This window comes from Kogia breviceps, chromosome 4, assembly GCF_026419965.1.
Source record: "Kogia breviceps isolate mKogBre1 chromosome 4, mKogBre1 haplotype 1, whole genome shotgun sequence".
Lineage (NCBI taxonomy): Eukaryota > Metazoa > Chordata > Mammalia > Artiodactyla > Physeteridae > Kogia > Kogia breviceps.
Window position 1 is genome coordinate 105,062,380 of NC_081313.1, and position 24,003 is coordinate 105,086,382.

Consider the following 24,003-nt stretch of genomic DNA (forward strand, 5'->3'; position numbering starts at 1 on the left):
TTGCCCTGTACTGTAATGTAACATAATCATAGCAGGGATATTTCATCATATCCATAAGTTCCACCCATATTCAAAGGGGAGGGAATACAAGGGTCATTGGGGTCACCCTAGAATTTTGCCTACAGGGCTGAATGAATATTTACAAAATCAAATAAGATGTTTTCCAAAAATTTATAAATTAGAAACAGTGGCATTCAATTGTAAGGTTTTTTTTTCCTATTGTTACTTTGGAGGGCTTTTAAAGTTGTTTCTTAATTTGTGTTGGATCCACAGTGGTTAAGAATGCTTTATGTGAGATAACACGAGGCCTCTGCAGGGAACCCAGGTAGTATAAGAAATTTGGGATGGGTGCCAAGACCTGGTCTGATATCTGACTGTCTGTGTGACCTTAGCTAACTTCCTGAAACTCTCTGAATATCAAGAGTCCTCTTCAGGTATAAAATGAGGGGGGTGGGACTAAACAATGTCTAAGGTTGGTCAGCTTTAAAATTCTCTAATTTCTAAGACTAACTCATACTGATAAAATTAAAATCTAGCTAAGTGAATCACAATATCCAAATTCACTGAAGTAGTTCTCAAAGAATTTCATTACAGATGAAATTGCAATGATGCGACTGAGGAAAAGGCAGTTTTGTTTTTAAATGAATCCATTCCTCTATTGGCTGAACCTGACTAAATACAAATAAGAGTACACAACTACATTTTTAATACTTTACATAACATGGTGAAGAATATTTTTTCTTTAGATGACATATCTGTTCAGTTATGGTAAGATGTGAATTTTCCCCAAGATATTAAAACTTGATAAAACCACTGTCTTAAAAATAGCTAGGGGGCTTCCCTGGTGGTGCAGTGGTTGAGAGTCCGCCTGCCGATGCAAGGGACATGGGTTCGTGCCCCGGTCTGGGAAGATCCCACGTGCCGTGGAGCGGCTGGGCCCGTGAGCCATGGCCGCTGAGCCTGCGTGTCTGGAGCCTGTGCTTCGCAACGGGAGAGGCCACAACTGTGAGAGGCCCGTGTACCGCAAAAAAAAAAAAAAAAAAAGCTGAATTAACTCAGTTGATGATAACTGAAAAACTATCAAAGGCAGTACTCAAGTATTACAAATCAGTTTACTGACTACCTGTAAAGCACATTGAGATTCTTACATACATTTTGGGGTTTAAGTCTTTTGTTTTTCTCAAATGAAGTGTCTTTGGCTAGGATAATTATTCTCTTCTATCCAAAAAAAGTGAGCTCTAATTTTAAACAGGTATTATTAAATTCCTCTGAGATAGACGTCATGCAGATGTATTTGTACAAACATCCTTTTATTGACTGTGCACAGTTATTAACAATTCACATTTCACTTTATCCACCAAGTGGAAGAACATTTATTCTTTCATTAAAATGTTAAGCCCTTAGGGCAGCAACAGGGACACAGAGCATTTTTCCTATAAACGGCTCTGTCCAGTGAATGTGAAATGCTTCCATATTAATACAAAGGAGAAAAATTAAAAAAACAAGTAGATTTCTCCTGCCTTCCATCATCCCCTCCCTGCCAATACACTCCTCTTATTTTATAAAATGCCAACAGGTAAACAGTTCCCACATTGGTACTTCCATTAATCACAAGAGGAATATTACCATTTATTTGGCACCACTGAGTTCAGAACATCCTTAGAACTGTGTGAAAGTGACAAAAGGAGCATGAGGCCACAGTCATTTCCTCAGGAAAATGAGTTCCGGACAGAGAGGGTAGAAAATCATGAGGGCATTCATCAGCCTCCCGCACCTTGCTGCTCAAGTTTCTGGAGCTGTTTTTCAAGTTTTGAGATGTCTACTCGATGCATCATCAGAAACTGGCCATTCAAATGAAAGACGGGGATGTCAAATTTATACCTGTCATACCAAGCAGAGTTTTCTGGAAGTGTGATGTCCACCTCCTGTAAAATAAACTGAAACAGAGACAGACTAAAGCTCTAGATTTCAGAGAACATGGAACAACGCAACGGCTGTAGTGACAAACTGATCCCCAGACTGGTTCTAATGCTGAGAGGTTTTTACTGTTGTTGTTTGTTTGAGATCCACAGTCAGCTAATGACCCTGAATTCCATAACCTGATTTATTTCTTTACATTCCCTAATTTTGCTACTTTTCTGTTACATTTGTTAGGTTAGGCATCCACATACTACTTAGTTCCCAATGAAATAAACAATGTCCCAACTGGGAAGCTGCCTGAGAATCAAGAAAGACATGTTTTGGTTGTAAGATTGGTAAAGGTGTCATGGTTTGCTACAGGAAAACACTTTCATGGAAATGACAACGTAAGATAAAAGGAATAGGGACAAAAACTTAACAGAAGGCCCAAATGCTGTACCTGCTAGTTAACTTTGACTCATTTTAAGAGTCAGAGTAAGAAAACCAGTACTGTTCAGAGAAAAACAGGTGTAATGACTTTCATGGAAATCAGCACTAAAATCTCTCTCTGAAGAACAGAAAGAAAATTTAAATGAAAAATCATTCAATCTCTTTTCTTTTTTTTTTTTTTGCGGTACGTGGGCCTCTCACTGTTGTGGCCTCTCCTGTTGCGGAGCACAGGCTCTGGATGCGCAGGCTCAGTGGCCATGGCTCACGGGCCCAGCCGCTCCGCGGCACGTGGGATCTTTCTGGACCGGGGCACGAATTCATGTCTCCTGCATCGGCAGGCAGACTTGCAACCATTGCGCCACCAGAGAAGCCCTCTCTTTTCTTAAAGAAAGGATCCAGGCAGCTACTTTATACTACATACAGTATCTATTCCATATACATAAAGCCACACTGTATTATATTACCCTGTTTTTATAAGGCTCCAGTACTTCCTTGGCTTCATCACAAAGGGGGCACGGATCCTACAGGACGAAAAAAGTCATTAAACCCAAAGAATGGCATTCAGCCTGACAAAAACCACAAGAAGCAGATTATTCTTATTTTAAAGGGCAGTTTTCTACAAGGTTAATTATACTGTTTTATTTTCCAAAGCAAAACACTGCCACAGAATCTAATAAATAGCTAGTATTTCATGGTAAATGGGCTTTCAGCATGTTTTAGTTGTGTTTTGATTTTTCTTGACAAATAAATCTATCTAGTAAATGTTGATGCTTATATTTGTTAAACATATATGTGTGTATATATGTATATATATATATGTACACACAATACATTTAGATGCTTACTTTTTTTTTTACTGGCTTCATCTAATTGATATCTAGGATTATTTTCCATATCATCTATAGTCCTAGGGCTTTGTCCTTCCTAGGTCAGGAGCACCTTCCAGGCCTGGCTGACATCACCAGAATGTCTTAAAGTCTGTTTTGATTGGGGGGCACTAAGATTTGCCAGCCTGTTTTTCTGTTTTTTTTTTTTTTTTTGGCCGCGACACGCGGCTTGCAGGATCTTAGTTCGCCGACCAGGGATTGAACCCGGGCCCATGGCAGTGAAAGTGTGAAGTCCTAACCACTGGACTGCCAGGGGATTCCCCAGCCTGTTTTTCCTAATAACCCATTGGGATGGAGTTAGATAGTGATTGTCCCATCTTTAAAAGGGAAAAATCTCTTTATTTTGGGTGATGATTGTACCAACTCTTCAATGTTTTGTCAGTTTTCTCATTACAAGTGTCAGCAGTAGGTTTCCCAGACTAACTCTCCACCTTAGGAGCAAGCAAGTTTTAGTGCCCATTGTTGTTTGCACCCTAACCATCTAGAGGAGAAGTCTGCCGAGAATGCTATGGATCATTGGCAGATTTTAAAGGCTTCTCAGGCCTTGACTCAATGAACAGGGACTACTATAGGTTCTCTTGTATGAGCTAAAAATAGATTCAACATTACTGATGCTTATATAAAACCTGCTTTTTAACGTGACAGGAAAAGATGAGCTGTTACGGAGGCCGTTCCTCTAGCTTAACTCACCTTATTCTGAAATAAGAACCTGGATCATCAAAAGACAGTTTTCCTTCAGAAAGGTCTTTCTGGCCATATTTTCCTGCTTCAGGGCTTACTATGTTATTTTAGCATTATCAATAAACAGATTGTGGATAGCCTGTGACTTTGTAAATATTTAGTTATTTATTTTTGGCTGCGTTGGGTCTTTGCTGCTGCGGCGGGCTTTCTCTGGTTGCAGCAAGCGGGGGCTACTCTTTGTTGCAGTGCACCGGCTTCTCATTTTGGTGGCTTCTCTTGTTGCAGAGCACGGGCTCTAGGCACGTGAGCTTCAGTAGTTGTGGTGTGTGGGCTCAGCAGTTGTGGTGCACGGGCTTAGTTGCTCTATGACGTGGGGTCTTCCCGGACCAGGGCTCCAACCCATGTCCCTTGCATTGGCAGGTGGATTTTTAACCACTGAGCCACCAGGGACTCCCAGTCTGTGATTTTTAATATAACCACGTAAAAATTTTCTGAGAAAGTTTCAAAAAGTCAAGAGAGGATGTTAAAAGCAAAAGCAAAAGCAAAAGCAAAACAAGAACCAGTGAAATTGCAGAAGTACCAAATTTGGTACTATTTGCTTTTATAATAAAAAAACTTTAGTAGAGCTAGGATCAGGTTTTTTATTTTGTTTTTTTTTAAAACACAGAGAATGGGAATTCCCTGGTGGTCCAGTGGTTAAGACTGCACGCTTTCACTGCTGTGAGCCCGGGTTCCAACCCTGGTCGGGGAACTAAGATCCCACAAGCTGTGCGGTGCAGCCAGAAACAAAACAAAACAAACAACCCAGGGACTGTGGAAGTCTGGGCAAATTATCACGTGTGTATGTATTTTTATAAGGAAAGGTCATCAAATTTTAAAGAAATCTATGAGCTGAAAAATGACAGGACCCAGTGGTCTGGAACATTTGTACATCCTTGTCTAGGATTTTCAGTGGTGCCAATACAGCACTTATTTACCCTATCCCTGAATTGTACTGGACATTTGGTGGGTTGGCTGTCTACCACCCACTCCCCTTTCTTGTAGCAAGAATGCTGTGATTTTTGCCTCATAGAACTGCTCTCAGCACGTGGCTGACTGCTCCCTGAATGGGGGTGGAACACCTGATTTAGGCTGAGGCATCCAGCACATCGTAGCCCTTCAACTACAAATGTCAGGGATTGGCCAATCAAAGCCAAAGGATAGTGTGAGGGTTTTGCTGGAGTTTCTGTAGGTACCTGAAATGTGAGATCTGAGGCTTGGGATCACTGCAGTTATCCATATGAAGAGCCAGAGTGTGAACTGATTTAACCTAGAGAATGGAGTGCTGAAGAGACTGGTAATGTGCTTAAGTTTCAGAATCAAGCTACTCCTGAAACCAGACTAATCCATAAAATCCTTTTTTTGTTTAAGCCACTCTGGGTAGTACTTTCTGTTATTTATAACTGAAAGAGACCTGATACTGTACTTTTTCTTTCAGAGGACTGTGAACTCCGGGAGGTGAGAGTAATGTCTTATTATATACCTAGTGACACAAATGAAGGGTTTGGTACAAATTTTAAGCTGAATGGAAGATTAGTGTGTTTTGCTTTGGCACATGTTTTTGGCTAACTTGACTGTTGTTCAAACTGAAAAATAGTGCAGAATAGTTAGGCTGAGTGAGCACCATTAGCCTTAAGGGATTATTTTGTTTTTGTGGTTAATTTTCACACACATTTCTCATATGTAGACACAAGTGATGAAATATTTTTGTTCCATAATAATGCAATATATACTTATGAATATGAAAAGTAAAGATTAACTATTTTCAATAAGAAATTTTTAAAAGACTTAAACTTTGTTATTAGATAACTGTCAGATATATTCAAATTGCTAAAATGCCTGAAGTCTGAAAAAAATCTATCAAACGAGACGTTTTTTGTTTGAATTGCAGTATTATTATTCACTAAAGGTAATTCTATTACCCTGCACTTTCTTTCTTTTTCGATTACAAATCACACAAAGTAATGTAAACTAGCAAAAGGAAATCCATAATGTTTGTCTTATAAATTTTAGAGGAAAAAGCTCTTAAAAATTAAAACTTGCTTTATAGCTTAAAACCAATGTTAGGGATAAGAAAATAAGTACAGTCAGTCCCATTATTTGTGGATTCTGTATTTGCGAATTCATCTAGTAGCTAAAACTTATTTGTAACCCTAAAATCAATACCCAAGTTTTCGTAGTCCTTCACAGACATGCAGGTGCATAGAGCAGCAAAAAATTTGAGTTGCTCAAAGTGCACATTTCTGGCTGAGGTGGGACAGGATGATGCTCTGCCTTCTTGTTCCAGCTCCCATACTGTAAACAAGTGTCCTTTTCTACTTAGTGCCACTATCTTTGCATTTTTGTGCTTTTTCTTGGTTATTTTGCGATTTAAAATGGCCCAAGCATAGTGCTGAAGTACTGTCCAGTGTTTCTAAGCATAAGAAGGCTGTGATGTGCCTTACGGAGAAAATACTGTGTTAGATAAGCTTTGTTCAGGCATAAGTTACAGTGATGTTGGCCCTGAGCTCAGTGTTAATGAATCAACAATATATGTTAAATAAGGTGCCTTTAAACAGAAACACAGATAAAACAAGGTTATGTATTGATCAGTTCAAAAATGTTGTGACCAGAAGCTCATAGGAACCTAACCCTATATTTGCCCTAGGAGCAGTGGTTCAGTACTTGCTAATTCAGTGTTCGTGGTGACTTTATAGAACATGATTATCACAAATAATAAGAGTTGACTATATTTCTAAGTGATACACTTGTAAACATCTGATAGTTCTTTTCTTTCAATGTATGGATCAGATGACAATTAAATATATTAATTTACCTCCTGATAACAGTGACACAATGAAGTATCTGGGTAGGATAAAGAGTTACCACTGTTGTAACTGGAACTGAAAAATTGAGGAGCATGTCTGAAGAAAATTTATACCATTGCTTTCCTTTCAACATTTTTCCCCTTTCTTAAATGTACAACTTTCTTCACCCAACATTTTAATCCTTTATGTTTTTAAAGTAGTGATTTTACTTTTTACTCTGTACCTTTGTGAATAAGGTTAGCACAGGCAGAGCAGTCTCAGGGGCAGATAGATTTCTCAACAGCAGTTGAAAGGAGTGTTTGGCAAGTTGCATGCTATTTCCTTGAAACCAGAACATCTTAATTCTGCCAAAAGAGAAAAAGACAGTAAACTTATGTGCCCTAGACTTTGCTCTTTATAACAGAAACAGTAAGCTGCAAATCTATGATGGAATTTTGAAGACTTCAGATGTGCTTCTTGGAGTCCAGGAGTGTCAGAGAGGCCATGATGTTTGGCAAGTCTTCATGATGCTTCAATATTCACTGTATTCCAAATTTAGAATTCAGAATGGGAAAAAAAATCCAAATTTATGGATTAATTGTGTGTCTTATCACTTGGTTTCTGTAAGCAAATTCCATGGGTTTGTTAATTTGAATAAAAAATTAAATTTCACCTGCAGATTTTGCTAGCATCCTGATGATCCCTAAAATGTGGGAAGTTTCCTGAAATGGTTTTTATTCACAGAGATAGCTTATCTTATAGGTAAGCATTCAAAAATGCCCAGCCACCTTCACGGTAAAGGAGATAGTAAGCAAGAAGCACAAGTCTCCAGCTGAAGGTTAAGGCTATTATGAGATTTATGCCCCTCTGCTGCAAGAAGTGGGGAAACACAGAGCTGTCCTTAGAGGAACTTATAGGGGAGATTAGGCTAACTGAGTTAACCTGTCAAAAACAAAAATCCACTCAGCTCTTCTAAGAAGTATTTTAAAAGGAGATGGTCATCATTTTTTAAAACATCCACAAATGTACTAGTGTTTCTACTGGAGATATTCCAATAAGAACATCTTGGTAATAGCAGCATGTCAAACACTAGGCCTTGAAGCTCTCATCCTGCTACTTTGCTCGACATAAGACACCCTACTTATTCCTAGTTATTCTACTGAGCCTCCAGCTTTGTCCTTTAAACTACAGACATGATGATTTCACTTTTAAAACACTTATGCACTGTTGACTTTATCACTTATCAATATTTCCTGCATGAATTCATTCCTGGTATCTTCATTTCTTAACTTCTCTTTACTCTATCTCTCCAACTTCATCTATCAGTTTCCCCTCCCTTATCTTGGCAACTTGCAGCACAAAGATTCTCTTTCTGTTCCTTGAATAACCAAAGATCATTTCTTCATCAGGATTTCTGTACTTGCTGTTCCTCTGCATGAAAAACTCTTAAGTAGCTTCTCAGCTAGCCTGGGCTTATGTCACCTCCTTAGAGATGCCTTAGTGACTACCAATGTGGGCCAGTCCACCACTCTTCTTCCTCATATCTTGCTGCGGTTTTCTTTTATCCTTCACTATCTAAAATTATTTCTTTACCTATATGTCCCCTCTACTACAACATGAGTTCCATAGGACCAGATACTTGTTCACCCAAATATTCCAGAGCATCTACAATTAACCTGGTACATAGCAGGTGTTCAAATAGTTGTTCGAATGTTAATAGGACTGGAGTGAGGCTTTCTCCCCCGCTGTAGTCTCACCTCTAACCCTGATCAGACACTCAGTGTGCACAGCAGTCACTATGTGGGCGGATCTCATATCCTAACTAAAGGTCAGTGCTCCTCACGGTGTCCACAAGATGCAGGCCAGGGCGCTGCAGCTGGTCCCAGCCCCTTCTCACCACCACCTTGAATCTCCTCCTGCTCTGCTCCAGAGAGCATGCCTGTAATAATTAGTACTAATCTCTACTGGTGACCAGGCTTCTCAGCATAAGATTAGCTTTAAACTCATTTCAAACAGAATGATATGACTTTAGAGAAAAGCACTAAAATCCATATCAAACCAGAGTAAAGAAGACGGGACAAAAGGATTGGATTCTGATTTGTGAAAACAATTATCTTTCCTTCTCTCTAAAATCCTTAGTCTTCCACTTCTCCCTGGATCTCCCTGCTAACTAAATGGTCCTGATAATGCATAAAAAAGGAATGTGATAAGGATTTTACAAGGACCCAGCATTATTCTAAGGAGGAAAATGGATCTAAACAATTTCACAATACGCTGTGCTGCTTTCAACTAAATGATAAGCCCTGGTATATATATTTTCCATAAATTCAGCAGAACCAACATTCCAATAGGTGAATGTGGTTGGAGACAATAGCTTCCAAACACGGCTCTGTCTACAGAGGATATAACGGAAGGGGAAGTATCAATGGAATGCTAGACATGTTTACGACAGGTGGAAATTTCTGCATCGTTGGTTTTGGCAAGGCCTTATGCCAACAGTAGCACACCCTCCTAGGGTATGAAGTTAAAGAAACTGTATTAAATTAAAGAGAAAGAAAATTTTAAAAATCAGTTTTGTGAGAGTAAAGGCAGAAAGATAGCTCTTGGAAATAAGAAGCAGCAGGCTATCTAAGGCAGTGACCTAAGGTTACAACCAGGACAGTGAACGGCAGGTGTGTGCTTTTGGTGGAGGGATTTAAGATTTATTGACGTCAGGCTGGTAAGGAATGGAAAACTTAACTGCTTTCACCTAACTGAGTTGAGACTGAGGTGTTAAGGCTTTTGTTAAAAAAAAAAAATTCACATTCACAATGGAAATCTGCTTCCGTATTTTCAACTTGACAAAACACAGCATGTGGTCTTGGTTGCACCCAAGACAAATAAAACCTGTCAGAGTAAACAGAGTTGCTCTTCATTCCAGATTTTCTAGAATCTTGTTCAACCAACCCAAAAAGCTAAGTAAAGTCTTCAGAGATGCCACAACCATCTTGTTTAAAACTAGTTCTCTTTTCCATGTTAGTCTCTATTTCTCATTTTAAAAAATATGTATTTAATCACTTAAACATGGCACATTTGTTTACTGAGAAATGCATTAGCGTTATGCAATTTTACTACCTGCATATTTTCCAAATGCCCTAGCGCACTAGGGCACGTGCATTTTACCCCATTGTTAAATTAACTTATTTCTTTGTAGGCACTGTATTATAAAATTATATTAGAGTCTGATACAAAAAAATATTCCCATATCTCTCCTAGGCAGAAATAAGATATTATGGCTAGTTCTGAATGCTGGAGTTCACTTAGTTCTAGAAATAAAAAGTAAAATGAAAAATGATACACTCCAACTGGAACACCCCAAACCCTAACACCACTGCTGTCAACGTCACAGTCACCCCATCATGCTTTCTTGAAGTAAAATCTTAATATTGGCTACTCTGACAATGTGACATTTTCATTAGTTCTATTATTTTTGAACAGTATCTCAGCACTATAAGAAATACTCTGAAAGGCAGTCTATGCCTGTTGGCTCATGACTGTGGGAGGACAACACCTTTTTGATTATGTCACTGAATTTAGTCATGAAGTGTGTGTCCTTACTACACACAAAGACACAATTTTTTATCCTTTGTATTTTGTTACATGCCTCTGAGATATGAGCAAGAAGAGCTGTGTTCATAATATCAAAGAAGCACAATTGGGTCACCTTTGTCACAGACAAAAAAAAAAAAAGCATAAGACTGGATTTAGACTGTGTCTAAAACAAATTCCACAGCCTAACAATAAAGATGGTGACTCCTGCTGTTTCAAGTCCACCGCCGCTCAGAGGCATGGATCACCGTGAAAGAGAAAGGGAATGCTGGCTTTTCAACAAAACTGTGGCCAACTTCAGTGGTCTTTATGGCAGAATCAAATACAACATGGAGGAGGCCTGACTGGACCAATTCAGCCCTCCTTGAAGCAAGATAAGGAAGATGACGTTATAGCATTTTCCCTGCGAAGCACTGAAGGACATACCATTAAAACAACTGATTACTGCACAGAAAGAAGCCAGGGTCATTTGAGCCTTTATTAAGGATTATTCATTTCTTCCATGAGGAGCTGCCCAGGCTATGGCTGCACATCACTTATGTGGGGTTCTTGGATTCTTCAAATGCTGTGTGTGTCTGATTAGAAGGGAAACAACATTGTTCTCGCTTGAGTAGAGAAACTGACCTTCACTGACCAGAATTTTTATTCACATGAAGAGTCCTTGGGCACACCGAATCTCCAAGCTCATATGATCCCTCATCAGCAAGCTACAGTGTTCTTAGCCCATGTCTAAAATCAAAAAGTTTATATAAACTCAGGTACCACCTTCGTTATTAACAGATAATGTTGGAGCTTCTTCGCAAGAATACAATGTAAATTTAATGCTGAGCTGACATTAACCAAACACTATTACCGTCACTCTCACTGAACCTGTGTTCCAGAAAGAGAGGCTCAGGGCTTCCGTCCCATCATTTATGCCATGTGAGATGTTAAGTGCTCCATTTCACATACATTACCATCTAAGTACAACATTCCTATTTTTACACAGTGACTAGAAACACATGTGTGCGCACACACACACAAACACATCCCTGTCTTGGGAACAAAATCCATTATTTTAGATTACTGAAAGTTTATGTAATGAGGTGAGGTTGCTCTCGGGGGACTCATCTGGGTCACTGGGCTCTACCTAATCCAGGGAAACAGGGACAAATGATGCCTCCCCAGTGGTCTTATATGCTTTTGGTCAGTCAGCTGTGTCCAAACCTCCCTCTCTCCCAAACAAGTGAGAGCCTACCCTAGGATCTTGGGTCCAAGTGTGGAGCCAAGAGTGACAAGGAGACACAGCATACAGAGACACAATCAAAGATGCAAATTGAGCAGATACTTTGAGGTGTCAATTTCAAGGGGCTAAGCAGGGTTATAATGAGGCTATAGAACAGAAACAGAGGGTAGAGGGTGGAAGGCAACCTGGAACGGGGCCCTCACTCCCTGCATGTGTGAGATCTCAGGTGCTTTTTCAGCACCTCAGCCACAGCAGTCAGGGTACCTGGCTAGGGGAACTGCCAAGGAGGTAGCACCAACTCAGACATGATATTACAACAAGGATCCCCAGCTCACCACCCACCTGTGGGCCCACTTGTACATGGCCTCATGCTCAGCTTCATTCATTCTTTTTTTTTTTTTTAATAACATAACATATATTAGTTTCAGGTATAAAACATAATGATTTGATATTTGCATACATTGCAAAATGATCACCACAGCCTTGCCTGGCTATGCATTTGGACTGCTGATTTGATCCCACATAACACATGAAACCCTGAGCAGACATACCCTGCATGTCCACTCCATTCCCTGAAGCTTCTACTTCCAGGCTTTAGTGCCAACAGGTTTACCACATGGGGGCAGAGAATCAGTCCCAGAAAGGAATGACTGGTCATATGAGTTCCTACAGACAAAACCTCTTTTTATTTTTTTAAAAATTATTACCATGACTGAGGGGTTTCCAAGTATCTGGATGTCTCTACTACACTGTTTGAATGCAATGGGTGCTCTGTTAATTTGCATTCAACACAGTGATTTGTGTAAAAGTTTTCTAACTATTTGAAGTGTGGGCCTGGCCTAACCAGTAAGATTATAATTTCACTGAAGGTATATGGCATTTACATATCCATCACTTGGTACATACACTCTGCCCCCATATCCCCCCCTCACCGCTTCAAATTCTTAGCAAAATAAACCATTATTGTTTTTTCTTCATCCTGTCTGGTGTTTAGTCCATTTCTTTCCCTCCAAATAAAACTCTCACATGGAGAAATCAACTCCACATTCTGGATACAAGCAACAAGAATTATAGAGAGATGTACTTCAGCAGATTCAGGAGGAGGGCGTTAAATTCTTCACTGAAACAATATAAATACAAGAGAGATCACAACAGGGACATCTAATAGGCAACTTTAAATGTCATAAGAGAAAGGAAGAGTACTGTGGGCTGAGATTGGAAGTGGTTTCACGAGAGAAGGATCCTAAATCATGTAGGATTTCGATATGTAGAAAAAGGGGAAGCATTCTGAAGCCAGGGTTAGACACAAAGGCATGAAGTAGGAGTGCTGTGGCCTTTTGGATGGGAGCCAATGAAGGGTTTTAAATGAGAGCGATGTGATAAAATCGGTGTTTTAGGAGATTGATCTGGCAGCAGCGAGCAAGATGGCTGCAAAGGAAAGAAGAATGGCGACGGGAAAGAGTTCAATTATGAAAATCCAGGTGCGGGGTGAGATCATTCATTCAGCAATTACCTACTGTTTTCCATGCCTTAGATACTCATAGGTACTGGGTTCAGTGGTGAACAGAAAAGTCAGGTCCCTGGCCTCACGGGTCCATATTATAGAGAAGTTAAAGAGACCCTTTCTGTTTTTTTAAAATATTTTAGCAATTTAAGGTTTTCTTTTTTTAAAAAAATAAATTTATTTATTTATTTTTGACTGTGTTGGGTCTTCGTTTCTGTGCGAGGGCTTTCTCTAGTTGCGGCGAGCAGGGGCGACTCTTCATCGTGGTGCATGTGCCTCTCACTGTTGCGGCCTCTCTTGTTGCGGAGCACAGGCTCCAGACGCACAGGCTCAGTAGTTGTGGCTCACGGGCCTAGCTGCTCCGCGATATGTGGGATCTTCCCAGACCAGGGCTCGAACCCGTGTCCCCTGCATTGGCAGGCAGATTCTCAACCATTGTGCCCACCAGGGAAGCCCAAAAAGACTCTTTTATGTCTCCCAACATCAGACAGTGGTAAGCAGAGGGGAGAGAGTGAACAGGGTGATGTGATGGTGACTAAGGCAGGTCCTTTAAATAAAATGCTCTGAGCAGGTGTCATTTTTGCTGAGACTAAAGGCTGAGAAGGTACAAAGATCTGAAGGAAGAACATTTTGGGGAGAGGGAACAGTAAGTGCAAACACTCTGGGGTAAGGACAACCTTGACTTAGTGGAAGAAACAGAAAGGACCATGTGGCTAAAGCACAGTAAGCAAGGGGAAGAGTGGAGGAGACAGGTCAGTGGGGGTTGGATCACCTAAGGCCTCACAGGCTATGTTAAAGAACTGAGGTTCTATTTTTACACAGTTAGATTTAGAGGAGGGAAGTGATGGGTTTCATGTACATTTTATATCTATTTATTTATTTAAAAGATTTTTTTTTTGATGTGGACCATTTTTAAAGTCTTTATTGAATTTGTTACAATATTGTTTCTGTTTTCTATTTTGGTGTTTTGGCCACGAGGCATATGGGATCTTAGCCCCCTGACCAGGGATCGAACCCTCACCCCCTGCATTGGAAGGCGAAGTCTTAACCACTGGACTGCCAGGGAAGTCCCTCATGTACATCTTAAAAAGATGACTTTAATGCTGTGTGAGAATGGATGGCAAGAGTGGAAGCAGGGACCCAGTTAGGGGCTACTGCCGTAGTCCAGGTGAGAAAGGAGGGTGGTGTGGACAGGGCCAAAAGGACCTGCCAATGAACTGGATATGAGGAATTAAAAATGACAGTAAGGACTATTCTAGTTTTGGTTTTGAGCTGCTGGGTGGGTGGCAGTGCCATTTACTAAAATGGCAGCTGAGGCAGGAACAGATTGAGGAGTGTATGGGTATGGGAGCTCAGTGAGGGACAAGATGAGACTCAAGTAGAAAGTCATGTGTACAGGTCTGGTAGTCAGGAGAGAAACCAGGGCTGAAGATGAAAATTTGAGACTCCCTCAGTTTAAAGGCTGTAATTACACCTGAGATCATGAGATCATCTAAATAGCAGAGAAAAAGAAGAGGACCCAGGACAAATCTCTGAGGCAATCCAACATCCAGAAGTTGGGTAGAGAGGAGCCAGCAAAGGAGGCAGAAAGGTTGGTGAGGTAGGAGGAAAATCAGAAAAGTGGGCCATCATGGAAGCCAACAGGAGAAAGTGTCTCCAGAAAGAGGGGAGTGGCCCACTGTCAAAAAGAGTGATAAGGGCTTGGACTAGAATAGGGGTAGTCAAAGTAGCTACCACAAATCAGATGAGATGCATCTCATGTTGCTCCAAAAAAATGAAACCTTCCAACCAATGCCTACCCCTAAAATGAACTACCTTGTCTGACTCTTGCCTAATTTCAGGTCTTAAGTAAAAGGGGATATTTCTGGTGAGGATGGAGGCAGTGGTGTAGGGGAGAAGAGTAAAAGCAAAATTTGGTTGGGTGTCTTAAAAAGAGATAATAAATGTAAAAATCATTGTATAAGTTAAAAAGCAGAATAGAGAAATAAGGCTTAACTATTACTGAATAATACAAAAAATAAGGTATTGTTATTAATAATGATAATGATGATGTTTCTACTGAGTGAAATGTGCTTTTACTGGCCCCAAAAGGAAGATTTAAAACTCTAGGTATAATAGTCTCAGAAATAGGGAGTTGCAAAACTGAAAAACATTTCGAACAGAAACAGCTGAAAACTTCAGATTGTGAACATTACTTAAATAGGAATTCTTAAGACATGATATCACTGATTAAAGACCCAGCATATTTATCTTCTACTAAGACTGACTACCTAGACCAGCAAATACCTCGGCACCAGGTACTGGCTTACCTTACTCAGGTCTCACATAGTTACAGAACAGGGCACTGAAATTCAGTTTGCAAGGGGTAGAGGTTTCCCCTTGATAGGTTCTGAACAAAAGTCACTTCCCTTCCGGTTGCTCCTTCCCAATACTTGCCTTTAGAGAAAATTCAGTACCACTATTATTTTAGCAATGATATCCTCAACCCAACCCTTGTACATCAAAACAGAAGCTGCCTAGGCAGTGGTAAAGTTGGATTTATTAATAATCTTTAAAGACAAAACTTGTTCCAAAGTATTTCTGAATAAATTGTGTAGAAAGGTTGAAGTAAATTTAAATGAACATAGTTCCCACGAACTCATTAGTCAGGGGAATTAAGCACAAATGGTATGATTCTTCATCTAGAGCTTTAAAGTTACTCTTTTTTACAAAGTTTCAGTTGGATTTCAGCATGTTTGAATTCCTGGGTGCATTTCTGTGTGCAGATTTAATAAATATAAACCCCAAAGACAGGCAATTCCACTAATTAGTTCTCTGATGCTAGGCAATTCCTCATCTCTTTAAGCCTGTTTCATCAACTGTAAAATGGAAATACAACCCCCTGTCCTGTTCTCTCATTTTACAAAGACTAGGAGAAACTCTGCCTGTAGGCTTTGCTTTTTAAATATCCTCCAGATCAGAGAAGGGGAAACCACTTACAGAAGAAATGCCATGGCAATAGCTCAAGACTTCAAAGGTCTCCAAAGAAAGGCTTGGAAGTAGTTACCCGTAGGAGTCTAAAATGCTAGGCCATTAAAAGAGGACCAAAATTCATACACAGATCTGGGGAGAAGTGTAAACGGGCTTGCTGTTTGCAAACTCGCTTCTCTAGCTCCTCAGTCATAACTGGGAAGCCTTGGCATCAGAAAAGACCCAGCAGGAAAATGGGGGAGATGACATTAGGGCGGCTGGCCACTGATCTTGCAACTGTTTGAGCATGTGAGATGGAAAAGTGCCTCCAAAAAGGAAGAATAATGTGTTTCTTTCTTATTGATGGACACATTTAAAGCATGATTTTTAATGGCAGACCCTCATCATCTTGGCATTCTCTTCCATGTCCAGAAGTGCTGCTGTGTTTGCCTAGGCCTATAGCAAGCTGACAAATGTGAAATGAAAGGGAGGAGGAATCTTCAGAGTAAGCAAGAGTTTGTTTTAGAATCTTTGGACCTTAGCAGTCACATTTTCCAGATCATTCCTTCAGAGGAGTCTACTTGGTAATGGGGTTGGTTTCCAGAAAAACATTCAGCTAAGAAAAATAAAATGAAGATGTTGATCAAGAACAGTAATATACTGTTACTATACACTCCCTCTAGCACCCAGGGGTCCAAAGGGGACTCTGGACTAATTCTCATTAACACAGTGGGGCTTGCACACACTGTATCCCTCCCCTTATCCTCAACCCTGAAGATACTGACTCAGCATCTGGCCTAGAGCAGAGGCATATTCTGAATTCAGAGTATGCAACAATGTTCAGTACTATTAAGACATAATGGCTGCTCTTCAATAAGTGGTGCTGGGAAAACTGGACAGCTACATGTAAAAGAATGAAATTAGAACACTTCCTAACACCATACACAAAAATAAACTCAAAGTGGATTAAAGACCTAAATGTAAGGCCAGACACTATCAAACTCTTAGAGGAAAACATAGGCAGAACACTCTACGATATAAATCACAGCAAGATCCTTTTTGACCCAGCTCCTAGAGAAATGGAGATAAAACCAAATATTAACAAATGTCACCTAATGAAACTTGAAAGCTTTTGCACAGCAAAGGAAACCATGAGCAAGATGAAAAGACAACCCTCAGAATGGGAGAAAATATTTGCAAACGAAGCAAGTGACAAAGGATTAATCTCCAAAATATACAAGCAGCTCATGCAGCTCAATATCAAAACAACAAACAACCCAATCCAAAAATGGGCAGAAGACCTAAATAGACATTTCTCCAAAGAAGATATACAGATTGCCAACAAACACATGAAAGGATGCTCAACATTACTAATCACTAGACAAATACAAATCAAAACTACAGTGAGGTATCACCTCACACCCGTCAGAATGGCCATCATCAAAAAATCTACAAACAGTAAATGCTGGAGAGGGTGTGGAGAAAAGGGAACCCTCTTGCACTGTTGGTGGGAATGTAAATTGATACAGCCACTATGGAGAACAGTATGGAGGTTCCTTAAAAAACTAAAAATAGAACTACCATATAACCCAGCCATCCCACTACTGGGCATATACCCTGAGAAACCCATAATTCAAAAAGAGTCATGTACCACAATGTTCACTGCAGCACTATTTACAAAAGCCAGGACGTGGAAGCAGCCTAAGTGTCCACAGACAGATAAAGAAGATGTGGCACATATATACAATGGAATATTACTCAGCCATAAAAAGAAATGAAACTGAGTTATTTCTAGTGAGGTGGATGGACCTACAGAGTCTGTCATACAGAGTGAAGTTAAGTCAGAAAGAGAAAAATACCGTATGCTAACACATATATATGGAATCTAAAAAAAAAAATGGTTCTGAAGAATCTAGGGGCAGGACAGGAATAAAGATGCAGATGTAGAGAATGGACTTGAGGACACGGAGAGGGAGAAGGGTAAGCTGGGATGAAGTGAGAGAGTGGCATGGACATATATACACTACCAAATGTAAAATAGCTAGCCAGTGGGAAGCAGCCGCATAGCACAGGGAGATCAGCTTGGTGCTTTGTGACCACCTAGAGGGGTGGGAGGGAGATGCAAGAGGGAGGAGATATGGGGATATATGTATACGTATAGCTGATTCACTTTGTTATACAGCAGCAACTAACACAACAATGTAAAGCAATTATACTCCAATAAAGATGTTAAAAAAAAGACATAATGGCTGCAAAGCTGTTCCTGAAAGCCAAGAAAGCCTGAATAATGTGGTTGGGTTATATCATACATGAAGGCTTAATATTGAGTTTAAAAACCAATTTGAAAATTCCCTCATTCCATAAAGATAGCATTTAAGATGATGGCAAAATCATGCTAGTTCAAGGGATGGGAAGAAAGTACATAAGGAATTTTGCAGACTCCTCTCCACATTATCCTTCTTAGCCAAAATGACCCATTCCCTTTGAAGGTATATCTGATACTTAATACTGACCCAGAAAGAAGGCAATTTCATTAAAACATTTAGCCTTATTGTACCCAGCTCATAATGCCAGTTTCCTTGCTATTTAAAACGCACACAACTTCATTTCCAAAAGTAACTGTTTGCAATTCAAACTCCATCCACCCAGGCAATGCCTTCCATTTGTCACTAATACTCCACCATTTCCAATTCATCTTGCCAAAGAGGCGTGTTATCCACATGACCACACAAGACCTGAAAGATGCTTCATTCATTTTTAGCCATTTTGTAGCAAATGACTTTGGAACATTTGAGATATTAAATCCAGCATTTCTTTGGACTTGTGACACTAATACCTGAATGTTGGGAACTATCCACTCTTGAGGTCATGCCTCAGCCACCCTCAGTTATGTGAGATTCTTTAATTCTCTGAGTCCTATTCTGTTACTTAAAACTTGTCACTGATAGAAAATCTTAATATTTTGGAACTGGATTCCAAGACACTTTGGAGATTTCCCTTGCTTTATGGATAAAGAAACTGTTTTACCAAAGCCTTTTATACTGCAATTTTTTTTCTCTATATTTCTCTTCGAACAGTGCCTATTTTTATGTATAATGAGACCAACACAGAATTCTCAGAACTGCAAGGGACCTCCAAGTTCAACCCCCTTTTTCCAAAAAAAGTCTCAAAAAGTTTTATACATTAATCCTCAGAGTATACTGAATAACAGATACCACATTTTGTTTAAGATTTAATTTAAGGATGGAGAGAATGAGGAAAAGTCTCAGCTTCGGATGGCAGAATTCTTTTACTATAAGAATGAGGTTCTGATCTCTAAATCTAAGATGATACAGATTAACTTTATTTTTGAACTTGGAGAAACAGAGCTGAATTTAGATCTCTCTCATTTTTTTTTTTTTTTTCCAGTCTATATCCTAAGCTGCTTTGGCTGACTGAATTTCTATTAAATAACAGTATCCTTTCTCTTGGCTGACTAGAAGAACTACATGTTTTAAGAAGAAAAGAGTTCAAAAAATTAAATAATTCAGTCTTATGTCCTTCCCTCTGACTAAAGTAGAAGCCACTTCCCCACTATTTCATGATTAATATGAAAAAGTACAGGAACAATGAGAGGAAGTTCATCTGTTTCCAGTAGTAACATTCTGGTTTCTGTTGGAATTCCACTAGCAACAGAAGGAAGCAGCATATACCACATGCCTGCCCTATTACAATACAAAAAGCTGTCAACTTTGAACTCTTTTGAAATGTTAGTAAAGTAGAAAAGATGATTGTGGCTTTCCTTCAATATTATTTGGGTAACCTAGCCTTAAAATAGTGAACAAACATAAGTCCTTCATCCTTAAGGCAGGACCAAACCAAGATATTAGTGGCCTAGGTAAGCTAATAATTTGGCATACCTTCAAATGGATACTTTTCAAATATTCACTCAATAGGTGTTTGGGTGAGGAGTTGGGCATGGCAGGCCTTGAGAGAGAGTGGAAAGGGGGCTGGTGGGGCCTTTCAGTTTGCATACTCTATTCAGTATAACAAAGACCATGCAACTGATCAGGCTAGATCTCCTTGGAAGGCAGTTTGGTGACCATCTGTAGATTTTCAAATATGCCCTTCCCTACTCCAAGCTGTTTATCGAGGGATTAGTAACTGCAGCATTTATAACTGCACTGGTAGCTCCTTGAAAGGTTACTGCTTTATATTCTTTTCTCTACCTTGTTGCATTCCCAGTGATGCTTTCATACTCCTTATAGATCCAGCCTCCCTTCTATACCATGTACTGTGTGTTTGTTATGTGCCAGGCACCATGCCAGATACTAGAGATATAAAAGTGATTAAGATACTTTCCTTGCCCTTAAGGACACACCTTGGGTAGGGGAAAGATTTACAAACAAATAATACCACAGTGATGAAGCCTATAGCAGTAAAATGGTTATTACTAGATATTACTGGTAAAATGCTCTGAAATCCTTTCTTAAAATAGAAGGTATTTTGAATTTGCCTCTATCTCTGGAAATCTTATCTTGGGTAAGGATTGGAATAAAAAGAGAGTAATGTTTTCATGCCTCCAGTTCTCTGCGGCTGTAACTGAGATGGGAAGGTAGGGATGTGGAATAATATCTACGTGAAACTTAGCCCAAACCTTTCACTTTGCATATTCTTCCTCAAATAATTTTGTCTCTCAGACTTGCTATGTGATACTAGGGGAAGGATGAAGGAAACTCACCTAGTCCCTGCTACCTGTGTAGCTACACATCCCTGGATCCAGGTAGTTTCTCCCCTTCAAAATAATTGCAAACAAGATTAAAACTGCATGCAGGAACTGTTCCAGCTGGCTTTTGGCTTCCTCTGATGTACACTCCTTGAATAAAGCAGTGGCACAATTAGATTTAAAATAAGGAACATAAAAAAAAAAAGTACTACTTGTACCAGATCTCTTCAAGGTCCTGCTACGTGTGAAACCCTGATCCCTGGCATTAGAGTAACTAAATGCATCAGCCAGCTGGAGTATGCACATGTTATGAAATACAAAAACCTTAATAATAATAAAAAACTTATTTTTGAAGGCATACTTCCACATTGCCTCTGGGTACTTAAGAGTCCACGAGAACCAGGCATCTGGAATAAAATAGAAACACAGTCTAATAAATCCCCAAGTTGGAAAATCCTCCTATTTCCTTACCTGCCATCAGTCCATCTAAAGAAAACCACATAGCCTATTTTCCTCCGATAAAGGAGACATAAAAATATTGATCCTTCCTTGGCAGGTAGCTACTACTGACCACAATAAGCATGAAGAAAGAAACTCTGCGGAGTCTGCTTTTCTAAAACACCAGCCCCGCCAACCTTAATTTTCACAACAGGACCTTTCTGGTTCCAGGCAATTCCTCAGCTGAACAGGACCCAGGTTATTAGGCTACGACATTTCACACAGAACCATGATTAGTTCTGCCTTATCCCCAATATTACTATAACCACTCAGTATTTCCAGGGCACACCTCTTTTTCCAAGTGTTTTAAATCTCAATGCATACAGCTGTAAATATTGGTAGAGAGCTTCCCAAGCATTTTCACACAGTATTCCTGAGATAATTAGTAAATGAGAACACTGTGGCCTCTAATAGCCACTTCATCTTTAGCAGTCCCACACTGAGACATGGCTCTCATGGCTGCCTAAACAAGGTAATGTGTGGTTAAGGAGACGTGCTTATGCTGGGGAATGTGCTAGAAAGTGTGGGGGGCATAATAGATCTTAGACACTATCCCTGTCCTGGAGGAGCTGAGAATCTTGGGGTTTAGCTGGGCCATACTGTGGGTTTTTCTTTTAAGTGCTCTAAAATATAAATTACGACGTAAAATACTTTCTGTTAAGAAACAAGAATAAAGATCTGCCAGGCAAAAAACTCCTTGTTCTTCAACAGAATAGCCTTAGAAACAGAGACTTGCCTATTCATGTTAGTAGCAATTTAGTAGGGACTTTTTGTAACTCTGGACTTACTTAAAAAAATTGTATGAGGGATATTTGCCAGGGGCGGCTGACAAGGCTAAGTATTTGAGAACTGTACAGTCTCTGATTTATTCTCTCATGGTTCAGCACCCAGAGGGCTGCTTTTGCCCAACAAAGGCAGACAGGAGGTCCAGAGAGCCCCAGGACTCACAGCGGTCCTGCCAGCACCGACGATTAAACCTTACAGCCCTCAATTAAAGGTCAACATGGTTGCTCAAAAATATTTATTTAAAAAGGCAGTCACCTCAGCCAGTCGAGATTATATTACCGCTTCATAAAACGAATAAATCCGAAGCAGGGCATCTGTGAATCACGGAAGAAGCATGAAGCTGTGATGTTTTCTGCTTCCTCTTTTTTTTTTTTTTTTTTTTTTTCGGTACGCGGGCCTCTCACTGCTGTGGCCTCTCCCGTTGCGGAGCACAGGTTCCGGACGCGCAGGCTCAGCGGCCATGGCTCACGGGCTCAGCCGCTCCGCGGCATGTGGGATCTACCCGTGTCCGCTGCATCGGCAGGCGGATTCTCAACCACTGCGCCACCAGGGAAGCTCTGCTTCCTCTTTAAAAGCTACCTTTCCCACCAGAGTGCCATCGCGCGCGCACTCACGCTTATAATTTGCTCCGGAGGTTCACGGATTCATGGCTCCCAGTTTAATTAAATTTCCTGTAGTGACAATGGAAATCGGCAGAGTGCGGCACAGTGTGGGGCTCCCGTGCCCCCCTCTCCAGCCCGCGTGCCGGCTCCAGAAGAGGGCCCGCGAGCGCCCAACTGCCGGCACCCCACCACCGGCACCCACCTGAGCTTCAGCTACTCGGGTCGCCGCTTCCGCCGTGAGCCGGCACTTCCGCCCAGGCCGCCAAGCGCCCGCCCCGCACTTCCGCCCCGGCCCGCAGCCGCTCGGGTTGGCATTAGTGGATCCCACGTCCGAGTCGATCGTCTCTCTGAAGGGTGGTAGCGCTTGGGCTGTTACGCATGAAAAGAGAGATACAAGAACCAAGGCCACACTGTTTAAAAAAAAAAAAAAAGTCCACGGAAAAGTGACCAGGCATGTTTGGGAACCATTAATAACGAGCATCAGGTGTGAGAAAATAATAAGATTAATATTCAAAACTAACACGTATTGATTGCTCACCATCAGCTTTACGTTCATAACTTGATTAATCCTGAGAATAATCCTATTAAGTATTATTAGTACCATTTTACAGAAGAAGAAATGGAGGCTTAGTAGCTTGCCCTAGTTCTCAGAACTAGAAAATGGCAGAGTTGAGATTCCACCCCAGGCAGTCTGATGTCAGTATCCCTGAGCTTACCACTATGCACTCAGTATGTATTCAGTGCTTTAAGAGAAGATACAAAACAAACCAAGGTCAGGAACGAATCGCCTAAACAAACCACATTGGTTATGTGATAACTTTTAGAGGGCACATCTAGAAAGCAGAGTTTTCAAATTCTAACTTTATCACTTCAACATGTGCTGATAACAAAAGAGGGGATTTTGTGACTGTCAACAGACTACCTATGATTATTTCTGAGTTGATAACACTTTGATAAGACCTAATTTATCTGAAGAAAATTTAAAAAAAAGAAAAATCAATCGACAAAGTATGCTCCACCTAACAGTTGCTGATATGTTATCTTTAAAGAAGTTATCTTGGGTCTAGTTATAAACACTTTGGTGGTACATGCATAACTTTGTGGAGTGATAGAAAAGCTTCCTAGAAATGCAACTCCAAATCAGCTTCCAAATCTCATTTCTTGTTGGAGAACGGAAATACTGTAAATTGGATTTATGACACCTGATTTCATCCACTGAACGAGAAGAATGACTCCACCCAAGGCCACCAGTGAAGGCTTTTAGCATTGGTTACTGGTAAATTTCTCCAAAGAGCCAAAAATTCACAAATTTTCAGAATTTGAATTTAATTAGTAAGAATTTCTTGGATTGTTCAGACCTCCTCATGATTGTTTTAGTTGAGGGTGGAAGTCCCGTGAAATGGC

The 24,003-nt window shown here is 40.3% G+C and overlaps 2 protein-coding genes across 15 annotated transcripts in view; one reads left to right on the plus strand and one right to left on the minus strand.

Annotated features, from left to right (window-relative positions):
- Positions 1-24,003, plus strand: part of MEGF10 (multiple EGF like domains 10) — a 376,760-nt gene that overhangs the window by 23,958 nt on the left and 328,799 nt on the right. The gene's annotated exons all lie outside the window — the stretch shown is intronic.
- Positions 1,292-22,892, minus strand: C4H5orf63 (chromosome 4 C5orf63 homolog). Of its 10 annotated transcripts, none has more exons than XM_067033382.1 (6): positions 22,802-22,891; positions 21,075-21,120; positions 20,729-20,782; positions 6,987-7,107; positions 2,814-2,870; positions 1,292-1,925 (listed from the first exon to the last, which is right to left on the minus strand). In XM_067033382.1, the coding sequence occupies exons 2-6, from the start codon at positions 21,080-21,082 to the stop codon at positions 1,761-1,763; spliced, it is 405 nt and encodes a 134-aa protein (XP_066889483.1). In that variant the 5' UTR covers positions 21,083-21,120; positions 22,802-22,891; the 3' UTR covers positions 1,292-1,760. The 10 variants fall into 10 exon arrangements, with proteins under 10 accessions (XP_066889483.1, XP_066889490.1, XP_066889484.1 ...); XM_067033389.1 differs by having other exon boundaries at positions 1,292-1,937; positions 22,802-22,870; XM_067033383.1 differs by having other exon boundaries at positions 1,292-1,937; positions 20,729-20,863; positions 22,802-22,869.